We start from the raw sequence: 13108 nt of genomic DNA, 5'->3' as shown, positions 1-13108 counted from the left end.
CCAATACCAGTTTACTGCCCTTAATGTCCCCCTTCCAAAAACAAGTAAAATAACACATTTTAAAAACAACATAAAAACAATTTGCATTGAGTTCATTGTAACAGAATGTAAACCAAAACACATCTTTCAAGTTCGTGCACAGATGGCAGGTCCCAGCCCTCCCATGGTAGATGCTAAGCACAAAAGGGAGTCCTCTCCCACAGGAAGTTGAGACCACAAATATCCAACACTACAGAAATGGCCGAGCACTGCCCCTGTCCAACGTGAGATGCATTAAACCTATTCATTTCCTTTTTTTTTTAAGTTTTTTAAATGTTATTTATTTATTTAGGGAGCGAGAGAGTGCACATGAGCGGGCAAGGGGCAGAGAGAGGGAGACACAGAATCCGAAGCAGGCTCCAGGCTCTGAGCTGTCAGCACAGAGCCCAATGTGGGACTCCAACTCAAGAACTGCAAGATCATGACCTGAGCTGAACGAACCAAGCCACTCAGGTGTCCCAAACGTGTGCATCTTGTGAAGCAGTCCATCTCTGGTCTTCTGGGGGAAGTTTTTCTTTCAACTTGAACTTGTCAGTAGATTCTTACACAACAGCAACAGGTCATGCTCTCTTGAACCCCACGTTTTAGTGGAAGAGATGGATTTGTGCTCCTTTGTTTAATGTCTACCACCTGGTTCCCATGGTGACTCAGTAAGCATTTGTAAGAAAGCTTCCTGAAGTCTGGAGTCATGTTGAGCAAACCTTTTTGACCCCAACACATAGTTAGCAATAAATTTTATACCGTGACCCCGTATAAATAGGTGCTGCATTCACACATGCACACACACACAGAGTTCCTTCAAGTACGGAATTTTCTCCGATCTTTCTTGTGTTTGGGCCTTTATACCAGTTCCTTCTGCCCAGATCACTGTTCCTACCGACTTTCTCACTGCCTTGTCTGTCTGGATGAGGTCTATCCATCACCTATGTTCCTTCTCTATCCGTGAAGGCCACAATCTATGTCTAAGTGCCATGGTTCAACACTATAGAAAGCCCAGGGAAAAACTGTCCACTTATTTGTGATAAGACTGAACAAGGAAGCAAAATCATCAGGTTTTTTTTAATATCACTTTGATTAGAAAAAAATAGGAACATCATTGATTATTACTTCAATGAGTCCTGTTTGCTTTTTTTTAAAATGTCTTTCAAATCATGGGAATATTAATTTTTAAAGGTCTTGGTTTAAAAATTTTTTTGAGGAGTGCCTACGTGGCTTAGTTGGTTAAGCATCTGACTCTTGATTTCGGCTCAGGTCATGATCTTGTGGTTCACAGGATCGAGATCCACGTCTGGCTCTGTGCTGATGGCATGAAGCCTGCTTGGGATTCTCTCTCTTCCTCTCTCTCTGCCCCTCCCCCTCCAACATGCACACTTCTTCTCTCTCTCTCTCAAAATAGATAAACATTTAAAAAATTTTTGAGAGTCTTATTGACTTAGCTTGATCTCTTAAACGTTACAGATCTGGAGACTGAGCTCCAGAGAGGATAAGTGACCTTCTAAAGCCCATCTCGTTTATAAGTACAACTGGGATGAATGATCACAGCCTAAAACACAGAATTCTCCTCCAAAAGCACAAAGAATTTGTCTCATCAATGTTATGAAGGTGACAGATGACCCAGAATCTCAGTTGAGTAGAAAAACTGAGTCAACAGTTGAGTATAACAATTCTACAAACATAAGTAAAGATCGCTTGTACTCAAAGCTATGCAAGATTTATCAGAAAGTACAATGATGAATTCTATGCAGTCCTTGATTTTAATACTTTAGATTTAATTGTACCCACATTCATCCTCTTGTTTAAACCACAACATAATTCTAATGGAGCAAGTGCTACATTTTCCCATTTTGAAATGAGAAAGTCCTTTTTCTGGTAACCTGCAAAACATCATTCAGAGCCCGAGGCCTCCATGGCTGCCATATATTGCACAGATACTTTGAGAATTCAGAGAAAGAAATGATTGACTCTGGTTGGGAAATATGTGTAAGGCTTCTTAGAGAATCTGGGATTTAAAGCATGTGATGGAGAGGCACCTGGGTGGCTCAGTCAATTAAGCATCCGACTTTGGCTCAGGTCATGATCTCACTATTAGTGAGTTCAAGCCCCACATGGAGCTCTGTGCTGACAGCTCAGAGCCTGGAGCCTGCTTCTGATTCTGTGTCTCCTCCTCTCTCTGCCTCTCTCTCTCTCTTTCAAAAATAAACAAACATCAAAAAACTAAAAAAAAATAATACAGCATGTGATGGATTTCAACAAAAGAACTGTCTACGGTGGCAGGTACCAAAGGATCAAAGAAGGAAAATGGAAAGAAAATTCTAGACCTACTACTTGGAAGATGTGGCTGCAGTCAGGCTACAAAGGACCTTGAATGCCGTTCCAGGAAGCCAGCAATTCCCAAGGGGTGTTCCACAGAGCACGGTCTCTGTTGGATGTCAACAGGGTCTAAACAGTGTTCTGTCGCCAAACAGGTTTGAAAAGCACTGGATTAAAAGGTTTGACAGGTCTTTTACTGCAGGACTGCTCAGAGCCTTGAATAGGGAACAAAATTCATAGCGTTTCTGAGATTTATTTGATCACAGAATATCCATTTATGTTTTTTCCTTTCTTAAAACGCAGTTGACAGACTAATGTTCCATATGCCATACTTAGAGAAATAGTGCTGTTTGTGGCAGGAAACGTTAATAGAGCTGAATCTTAGGAAAACCGACCTGACAACAGTGGGAAAGGCTTCCAAAGAGGGAGGTGAGGTACAGACGAGGAGACCAGATAGAAGGCCAGGGTAGGCATGCTGGTGAGGAGTCATGATTACCTTAAGATGAGTCCTCAAGTGGGAATAACAATTCACAAATCATTGTGCCCTGTAGGAAAAGAAAGAAAGAGAAAGAAAGAAAGAAAGAAAGAAAGAAAGAAAGAAAGAAAGAAAGAAAAGAAAAGAAAAGAAAAGAAAAGAAAAAAAAAAGAAAAAGAAAAAAATTGGAAGCAACTGAGGAATTTTGGACACAGGTTGGGTTTTAGATGGTTTTAAGGAATTATTTTTATATGTTAATTTTACATGTTCTAATAGCATTGTGGTTATTGCTTTTAGAACATCTTCATACGTTAGATACATACTGAAATATTTACGGCTAAAATGATTGACTTGAAAAGAAGACAGCTTTAAAAAAGGCTTAGATGGAACAAAAATGGCAAGATGTTGATAAGGCTGATGAGTTATATTCTTGACTTTTGTGTATGTTTGCATATTTCCATAATAAAAAGCTGAAAAGAAAATCAAAGAGAGATTGGGAAGGAATATTCTTCACTATTTTAGGTTGGGTTCCCTAGGAAATTAGCTCCGACCTACAGATCTGCATGTAATTCTCTTAAGTTTAAACCCTGTAGGAGGAAGCAAGAGGTAGAACTGGGCCCAAGGAGATATTGAACCATGATGTGGTCACAGCAAGACCTCAGTAGCTTCCTGCTAGAACGGCCTCGCGGTCACGTGACGTCAGGGGGTCAGGCCTTTATGCACCTCTCTCTGCCCTCCCATCCAACACACATATTGACCAGTCACTGGATTGTGAGCTGCCTCTAGGGAACAGGCATGACTTAAGACAAGACACTATCAGGACACCCAGGTGGCTCAGTCTCTGTTAAGCATCTGACTTTGGCTCAGGTCACGATCTCGCGGTTTGTGAGTTCAAGCCCCGCATCGGGCTCTGTGCTGACAGCTCGGATCCTGGAGCCTGCGTCAGTTTCTGTGTCTCCCTCTCTCTCTGCCCGTCCCCTGCTCACGCTCTGTCTCTGTCTCTCAAAAATAAATAAACACTTTTTTTTTTTAAAGACACTATTTGGCTGACACTTCCCAGAGAGAGCCTCCAGTGTCCAGACTCTGAGCTTACGGCAATTGAGGTAACAAGAACCTCGGTCCTGAATGGGGAATCTGGACAGCATACCATGGCACCCAGCATACATTCCATTTTCTTCATCTTTAAACATTTACAACACTGACATTTTTCTTCCATGTCACATGCAGTTGATGATTATGTGTGTGTGTTGTTTTGTTGGCTATTACAGAAGAGTAGCCTATTTGCATAAAAGGGGCACGTGTTGACAAGAAATAGATCTATTGCTTTAAATTCGTCTTGCAAGTGGTTTTCATTGAAATAGCGGGAAACTAATGCCCTTTTAAAACTTTATTAAAATCATCTGGATATACTCAACCTAATAAAAGCAGAGTACACGGCTGGTGGACTTCCTGCAGCTTTGGGTCTAGAGCAAAAAGAGGCTTATGTGATATCCTACATTTGAAATTGTGGAGAAAGATATGTTAGTGGCCTCAGTGAATATGTGTTTTATGAAGCAGAGTCACAAATAGCGTCCCTGCTCCATTTCTGTCGGCGTGACTTTTTGCATGCCTTTGGCATTCTGTCCCACTCGGTGTCTTCATTCTTTGTGTGTCTATGTATGTCAGTGCTGTTTTATTGGGGCTGCCGCCTCTTCTGTTCATTGGAAGACCTTTCCCGTCTCCGCTCAAGCGAGGTCAATTCCGAAGTGAACCTGTACAAAGAGCTGTATCACCCCAAGCTAGAGAAGCATTTCCGTTTTCTCTTCCAAAGAGGCAAGCTGTGCCTTCATCATAATTAGATTCTGCTTAATCTAGCCATTTTAATGATTAATTATAAATAGGAGTTCTAGGAGGGATGGGACAGCCATATTTAATGAGGTCACTCAGGTATCCGAGCCTCTTTCTGGGGCATTGTGATCTTTTCCTGACTTTTTGCTCAAAGGGGTCAAATAATTTGCACCTTATTGTTGGGTTACTTTAGAATAATTGCCACCACTGTTAATGAAGGATGTAAATACAGGTAAATTCACGCAAACACATGCCTCTACCAAAATCCAGCATGCATCCTCAACTACACTTGATTCCAGGGCTCTGAAATGCAAAGGAAAACACTGAACACAGTGGGGTAAAACTCCTGTACAACAGGGAGCTGGGAGGAAGTCTTGAACAGCATTACTCCAGCCAACATACACAAGCTTAACATTACTTTTTGAACCTATGGCCATGTGCATTAAAGATGAATATCTTGCCTATGAAGAATTAATGTCCCAGAGCTCATAGTCCCGTTGTTTCTTTGTGAAATGGAGTATGCAGAATGTCTTTTAAAAATGCAGCCTTTTGGTGAATAGATTGCTTTTCCTCTTTTGGCTTCCGCTAGTAGTTGGATAGGACCCTAAAGGAGTGTTAAGCAAATGAGCAAATAGTTATAAAAGCGCTAACCAGATTCACAGGAGCATGGGAATGGATGGAGGCAGTGTGTGAGACCAATTTTCATCATCATGTGAAGCAAACAAAATGTCTCTCTCGTCCTATTTTTGTTTCTTGATCTTTTAAAAAGGTATATGCTGATTTCTCTTTTCTCGGCCAACAGATTGACTTTTAAACAAAGAAGACTCTTTTTGAAGGCCGATAGAAGGAGAACTCCACTAAGGAGGGCAGAGCTGGCCTGGGGACCCTGTGAGTTATCAGGTAAATGTTATGTCTGGAGCACAGACTGAGATAACCAAGCCTCGTGGGGCCTTGGATCAATTTAATTCTGATGAATGACCAGTTGGTAAATATTATTTACATTACTACACAAGTCGGGTCTGTTCCATTCATGTTTGAACAACCCACACGGTCTGCTGTGGCATAGCCTCTCCAGTAATCCCCACGGACTGGCTTTCCCCACTGTTAACTCACAATTAGAAGGATAATTAGTAATGAGGGCGCTTTGCTTTTGAACTAAAAATGAAAACATGAGTGAATAGCTCAGTAATCTAGAATTTCAGCAATTCTTGAACCGCAGACCTCAAAACTATATTCTCTGAGATCTACAAAGATAGTAGGATGACTTTTAAAATTTTTCTTCTACTTCTGTTTAAGGAATAACGTTGCTAAACAAACAGTTCAGGATTTCAAAAGGCAAGAATGTCAACCATAGTTCTATCCCTTTCACACACGTTTTTCTTTATCAGCATTTTCTGTCGCTCTTTATTTACACGTATTCATTTATCCATTGACTCACTCATTCATTCTCTAAGTCTTCTTAAGCACTAACATGTGTCAGCCAGTGGTTTAGGCCAGAGATCAGCAAACATCTTCCATGATGGGCCACGTAGTAAAAGACTGAGATTTCCAGGGCCACCCAGGCTCTGTTACAACTGCCCAGGTCAGCCATTGTAGGGCAAAGACAGTCATAGACAATATGTAAACAAAGATGGTTGGTGGTGTTTCAATAAAGCTTTATTTACAAAACAGGCAGCGTGTCAGATTTGGCCAGCTGGCCGTGGTGTGCCAAACCCTGCCACAAGGCCATGGAATTATCGAGACAAACAAAATAGACAAAATCCCATTGAACATACATTGCAATTGGGGGAGGCAGGTAATAAATACCAAGCAAATAATTTCAGAGAGTAACTACTACAACAAAGGAAATGTATTTCTTATATTAGAATGATAGTATACCTCCAGTCTGGTGCCCTCCTTTACTGAATTGAATATTATTTTGTGAATGTTTTCTACATAGCCACACAATCTTCATATTTACTGGCCTCACAATATATTGCCTAGTTGCTATACCATATTTTTTAATGTTTTATTTATTTATTTTTGAGAGACAGAGAGAACGGGCAGCAGGGGTGGGGGGTGGTGTGCAGAGAGAGGGAGAGAGAGAATCCCAAGCAGGCTCCACACTATGACTGATGCAGGGCTCAATCCCACAAACCATGACATCATGACCTGAGCTGAAATCCAGAGTCAAATGCTTACCAACTGAGCCACCCAGGCACCCCAGTTGCCATTCCATATTTCACTGAATCCTTCCTCTATGTGTATATTTAGCTAAACCTAATTTATGAGCATACAAATGGAGGGAGCAAATAAATCAAGGTGTTCATCTTACAGTAAACTTTTTTCTAATTCTCTGTTTCTGCTTTGGACATATAACTCCAATAACTCTAGATCAGGGAAAAAGCGGACACGAGGAAGTTGAATGTAAAAAGTGTTTGCCCTGTGCTAAAAAATTTGTCAGTGTCAGATATCCTGCAGTTTCAGGATGGTCCTGCAAATCAGGATCCAGAAGGCTCGATTGTTTTGAAGAAAGGGAGCAAACAAGTGGGAACCTCACACTTCTGTTCAGAGCCTGTATTTTGCCCCCACACGTTAGCCCCTCACAAGTAGTATATTGGAAACAAAATCTCTCAGAGAAAGATGCTCACGTTCAAATGCATCATGCATTGATTGAGTGCTGACTGGATGCAAAGCACAGCACATGGCCCTTTTTATGGGAATATTTAATGAATGTGACAAAGCCCCTTCTCTCCAGGTGGACACAGGGACCTGCAGGGATAGGATAGCTTCAAACCCATATCAAGTGATAAAATATATGGAAGGTAAACCCTATTCCCTTCTGCTTAGTATCCAGAGTAGAGAAAGAAAATGCATGGGACCATGACCTCTCTTTCAGAAGTATTTGCTCCTAACGTGCTCTTCTCCTTGGGAAGAAGAGTAACCTCTTTGATAGGAGGGACTGGAGAACATGGGGGTGCCATGCTTTCTGTATTCTGTATTCTTTTTGTCGATACTGATAGCGACAAACATATATTACTGGAGTTTCTATGTGCCAGAGAGCAACATTTTCATCTATTCAACCCCCATGACAGTCCTGTGAGGTGGTACCATTACCACCCGCTTCTTAGAGATGACAAGACTGTCACAGAAACGTTGAGAGCTGGGTATTTCTTGGCTAATGAATGGCACGGCCAGGTTCGCTCACGTGTCCAATGCCACGATCAGAGCTCTCAACTTCTCTGCTCTGTGACTCACCTGAGGGGTCGGCTCTGTTCTGCCATGATGTCAGCCAACCTGGGACGGGACAGTGTCCGGGCCGCTCCATCTTTGATGGAGGCAAAAAAGCAATTTCAATGTTTCTTGGGCTTAGCTATACCAATTGCTAGATTTGGTAGAGGTGGACAGAAAATCCAGTCCATGTTCTTCCAATTAGCAATATCAGTTATAAAACTAATCCTTTCATCTCTCTTGGTTTAATTCCTGTATCTATTTTCTCGAATTTTGGTTCTCAGTTTAGAGGGAAAAGGATGTGATTCTTACCGTAAACCTCTAACATATGTACGGCTAACAGTAGTAAGCAAGAGAAGCTAACAATAATTATGGTAGAGCAGTCATTGTGCTAAATGGTTGAGTTATGTGTTGTCTCTTTGAATTTTCACTGCAATCGCAAACGAATTGGTACTACATATTATGGAAAAGGAAAGAGGGCTTAAATTTTAGTCTGTCAGATATCCCCAAACAAGTCAGTACTCTATGTTACAGAAGAGGAAAGAGGGATTCACTTTTAGGCTGTCACATAGGCTTCTGGTAAGTAAAAGGGGAATGACCATTTTATTAGCTACATGGCATATTAATAGGCAAACCCCACACTTGATTGCGGTGGTCTTTGATGTTAACATCAAATAATTCCGCCTCGAGAGAGACAGTATGAGCAGGAGAGGTGCAGAGAGAGGAGGGGAGACACAGAATCCCAAGCAGGCTCCAAGCTCAGAGCTGTCAGCACAGAGCCCGACGCGGGGCCCGAACCCAGGAACTGCAAGATCATGACCTGAGATGAAGTCAGACGCTTAACCAACTGAGCCACCCAGGTGCCCTCTTCCGATATTTCTTAGGACGAAGACCGAAATCCTCAACACTGCCTTCGAAGCTCTGGAAGGTCTGTCCCCTGTCTGCTTCTCCAGCCCCATCTCCTTCCGCTCCCACGTCTGCACCCCGTCTACACTGGTCTCGTTCAGTTCTGGGGCTATCTCATACTACTTCTTGATCTTCCCTATCCCAGTTTTCACATCCACGCACGTTCTTGTCTTTTAGGCCCCCCCCTTCAAAGTTACTTCCTCAGAATTTCTTACCTGCCAGCCTAGATCTCCCTGTGAGAGGTCCATATCCTATCCTGTTCCTATACTTCAGAGGACTTATCTCAACTTGTATTTGTTTGCTTTTTGTGGGTTTTTTTTTCCGACTTCATTTAAATAAAGCTCCATGAGGGCAAGATCCGAATCTGTCTTGCTCACCACTCTGCTCTCAGCACCCAGCACAGTGCCTGGCACATACTCACCCAGTACATATTGTTGAATCGGGGCCCCAGGATGCAGCTGTACAGGCTGTGTACTGCCCAGCTCCAGGGGCACCATCCACACAGACAATATCAGTGATGCTGCCTGGATGGAATGAAAGAAGGAATAAATAATGAGTAAACGAAACCGCTGATACTGAATTGTGTTATTGCGGTGGGGCACCTGGGTGGCTCGGTCGGTTAAGCATCCGACTTCAGCTCAGGTCATGATCTCACAGTCTGTGGGTTCGAGCCCCGCATCGGGCTCTGTGCTGACAGCTCAGAGCCTGGAGCCTGTTTCGGATTCTGTGTGTCCCTCTCTGTGCCACTCCCCCACTCATGTTCTGTCTCTCTCTGTCTCTCAAAAATACAGAAATTGTAAAAAAAAAAAATGTTTTTTAAAAAAAAATTGTGTTGTTGCAGAACATGATATTTGACGTCCAGTATTTCCTAAAAACCGTAAAACCCCAGGTAGTTACATACGCCTTGCACGTATGTCACACGGAAGCAGTTATTTGGGCAATTTTACGTGTTCCGAATGAGATCTTTTTTGCTCTCCTCTGAATTCCACAAACACCTTTTCATATTCTTGAACTTGGTCCACAACCCTCCAGGTGCCAGTATAAAGTCCCACTCTGGCTTCTTAATTGTACAGGGATCTCGTTTGTAACTTGCACGTGAAAAAGCGCTAAAGCTGTATTCCATTTGTGAGTCAAAGTGTGTTTTGAATATAGGATTCTCATTCAATGGGACCCTTGGGTAATATCTGTAATGTATTATAATATGCTGGTAAAATATATACAACCCTCGGGGGAAGAAAAAAGTGACACCCCAAAGAAGATGATAGATCACAGGATTGAAAGCTGGGGTAGCTGGCACAGGGGACTTTAGATAACTAAGTGTCTATTGGAGATAATAAATCTTGGCCATGATACCAGTCTCTAAGTCTTGCCACACATCTCTACTCTGTTTATTACCCCAGGCTTCCCTGCAGCAGAAACGGAGCCATGATTATTACTGATGCCATTTATTAATAAACTTATAAAGGGTAGTGGCTTAAAAAAGTAAAATGGGAATTCTTTTGCATGAATTTGGGTTGGGTGAAGCGTGGTTTTTTAAGCCCAAGAATTGCTACATCATCCCCAAGACTTGTCACCACTTCAAAATCCTTGAATCTCAAGTTTCAGCATTCTCCAAAGAGACTATCAGGTCCCCGAGGACAAGACCTAGGCCTTGAATTTGTTTTTGTATCTAACTTACATGCACTGACAGTGCCTTGCACAGAGAGAGTTGGCAGGTCTTGAAACTGAAGTAATGACTGCGTGAAATCACTAAACCTAATGGCTTAATTAAACCTGAGCTAAAATGCCACACTACCCCTAAAACATTGGTTTTTCAAACTAAGAACAGAATATTGACTTGGGTAAGTTTCTCATCTCGAGTTAACCCTGGAGACAGTAGGTGCCCTGACATGCCACCCATAAACTTCCTTCGGGGTTGAAGGACTTATCCTCCCTGCTAGAAAGCACCCTTGGTTGTCTGCCCACTTTGGGAAAAGACCGCTGAGGGACGCTACCTTGCCCTCTGCCAGTACCTGGTCAACACCACTGGAAAGGCCAGGCCTCCTCTCTCCAACTCAGGACGATGTCGCAGGGTCTCCCCAGCTCTAGAGCTCCCACTGGGGTCTGCTGAGCTTTTGCTGAGAATGCAGAACAGCCCAACCTCTCTCTCTCTGCCCCATCCTGCTTTTGTCCCATCCCGTCCCCAGGTGTTGATCCCAAGAGCACTTCCTAATCAACCTCCCAAATGCTAATATTTGACCCTGACTTAGCTTCCCACAGAGCACAACCTATAACCCATGCCTCTCTGTTTCCACAGAATGAAACACAAAGGAATCCATTCAAGGACTTCCTTTGCCCCACTTGAACCATTTAGTAACAAATGATGTTATTATTTGAGAAAGCTACTGGATCTTGGGAGCAGCTGCGACAGAGAGTTGGATTCACACTATTCACGTAAGGCAACACAAAGACTTTGGTAGCCAGGAGAAACAGGCCACCTCTTCCTGCATTCCCTGGGAATGCTGCTCCCCAAACAACACGATGAGCTCAGGGGAAACAAACGCACATATGAGCCGTGTCAGGAGTCCTTTGCACTTTTAATTGACCTCCAGAAAACTTGTTTCCTTTCATGCCTGGTTATCTTTCGTTTATATTTAATTTCTCAAAATACGCGCTCACGTGATAACCCTTTAAGAAATCGCCTAAGGCATTGGATGCCCAGCTGGCTCAGTTGGTGGGGCGTGTGACTCTTGATCTCTGGGTGTGAGTTCGAACCCCACAGTAGTTGTGGAGATTACTTTAAAAAAAATCAAATAAAAAATAAATTTTAAAAAGCGCTCTACGAGATTAAAGAGCCATAGTTTTTCCTTGGAAGCGTTATAACAAAATATGCTTAGTGATAACACTAGAGTATAATTATGCTTAATAATCTATCATAACTATCCATGAGGCTCTTGTACAAGAGTTGGCAAAATACGGGCTGGGGAGAAATCTAGCCTGCAGTGAGCAAAATCCAGCCACGTTCATTTACAGATTGTTTATGGTGGCTCTCGTGCTACCATGGCAGAATCAAATAGTTGTGGCAGAGATGACATGGCCCACAAAGTCTGACATATTTACTATGTGGCCCTTCACAGAAAGAGTTTGCTGACCTCTGTTTTTAGTATGGTAACATCTGGTGATCCCAATCAAGGATAAAATGAAATAGGAAAAGTTTGTTGAGGGAGAGTAGCATTCAATGTGTATGCCTACAAACGCATACACGCACATGCACACACATGCATGGAAAAGAAAAAACTCTCTCTGGTCCTTGAGATTAGAGGTGAATGTTTTATATTCTTCCTTTTGTGTTTTTTATATTTTTCACAAGAAACCACTTATTGCTTTTTTTTTTTTAATAAGAAAAACAGTAAGTGCTATTTACCATTTGTGTTTCTTCTTCACGACCATTGAGAATTTCGTCATGAGTTGGCTGTCTATAAAAAATACATTTATCAGGGGGCACCTGGGTGTCTCAGTTGGTTAAGCATCCAACTTTGGCTCAGGTCATGATCTCACAGCTCATGAGTTCGAGCCTCACGTTGGGCTCTGTGCTGACAGAGCCTGAAGCCTGCTTCTGATTCTGTGTCTCCCTCTCTCTCTGCCCCTCCCCCACTCATGCTCTGTTTCTCTCTCTCTCTCTCAAAAATAATAAACATTAAAAAAATACATTTGTCAGAAGTGAAGTTAGAGAGCAGCTCTGAATGTGTGCAAACTGAAGGGTTTGTTTCATAATACTACCCATGTCTGAAGAAAATATGTAAACAATGCAATGTGGAGAAGCTCGTCCAGCTACTGGATTAAGCATCCAGTTGGCCATCAGAAGTTTAAGAATTAAAACAAAAAGCAGCAACAACAACCTTGGATTGTTTTTGTGACAGCTGGCTCCATTTGGTAAGCGTATACACGTTACTGTAAGAAATATGGCTTATTCAGCCTCCCATTTGTAATGCTTTTTAAATTCTCCCATTGATGTAGAAACACGGCCTCCATTTTCCAAAACTGGGCCATTTCTGGGCTGTAAAAATAGCATAGTGGCCCTTATAATAACATAACGGTTTTTTTTTTAACGTTTATTTATTTTTGAGACAGAGAGAGACAGAGCATGAACGGGGGAGGGTCAGAGAGAGGGAGACACAGAATCCGAAATAGGCTCCAGGCTCTGAGCTGTCAGCACAGAGCCTGATGCGGGGCTTGAACTCACGGACTGTGAGATCATGACCTGAGCCGAAGTCGGCTGCTTAACCGACTGAGCCACCCAGGCGCCCCTAACATAACTGGTTTTTGAGCACTTTTCTTAATAAATAGCAAGCTCCATGCTCA

General features: G+C 42.4%; 1 protein-coding gene across 5 annotated transcripts in view; it reads right to left on the bottom strand.

The window, feature by feature from the left end:
• Positions 1–13108, bottom strand: part of LOC107181000 — a 266480-nt gene that overhangs the window by 93627 nt on the left and 159745 nt on the right. For all 5 annotated transcript variants that reach the window (XM_042979357.1, XM_042979356.1, XM_042979362.1 and 2 more), the window contains one exon: positions 9189–9291. In XM_042979357.1, coding sequence (XP_042835291.1) covers positions 9189–9291 — 103 coding nt within the window. The remainder of the gene's footprint in view (positions 1–9188; positions 9292–13108) is intronic.

Source organism: Panthera tigris, chromosome A2 (genome assembly GCF_018350195.1).
Source record: "Panthera tigris isolate Pti1 chromosome A2, P.tigris_Pti1_mat1.1, whole genome shotgun sequence".
Taxonomy (NCBI): Eukaryota; Metazoa; Chordata; class Mammalia; order Carnivora; family Felidae; genus Panthera; species Panthera tigris.
The sequence above is the reverse complement of the archived record's forward strand: the minus strand, read 5'-3'. Positions and strand labels throughout refer to the sequence as shown.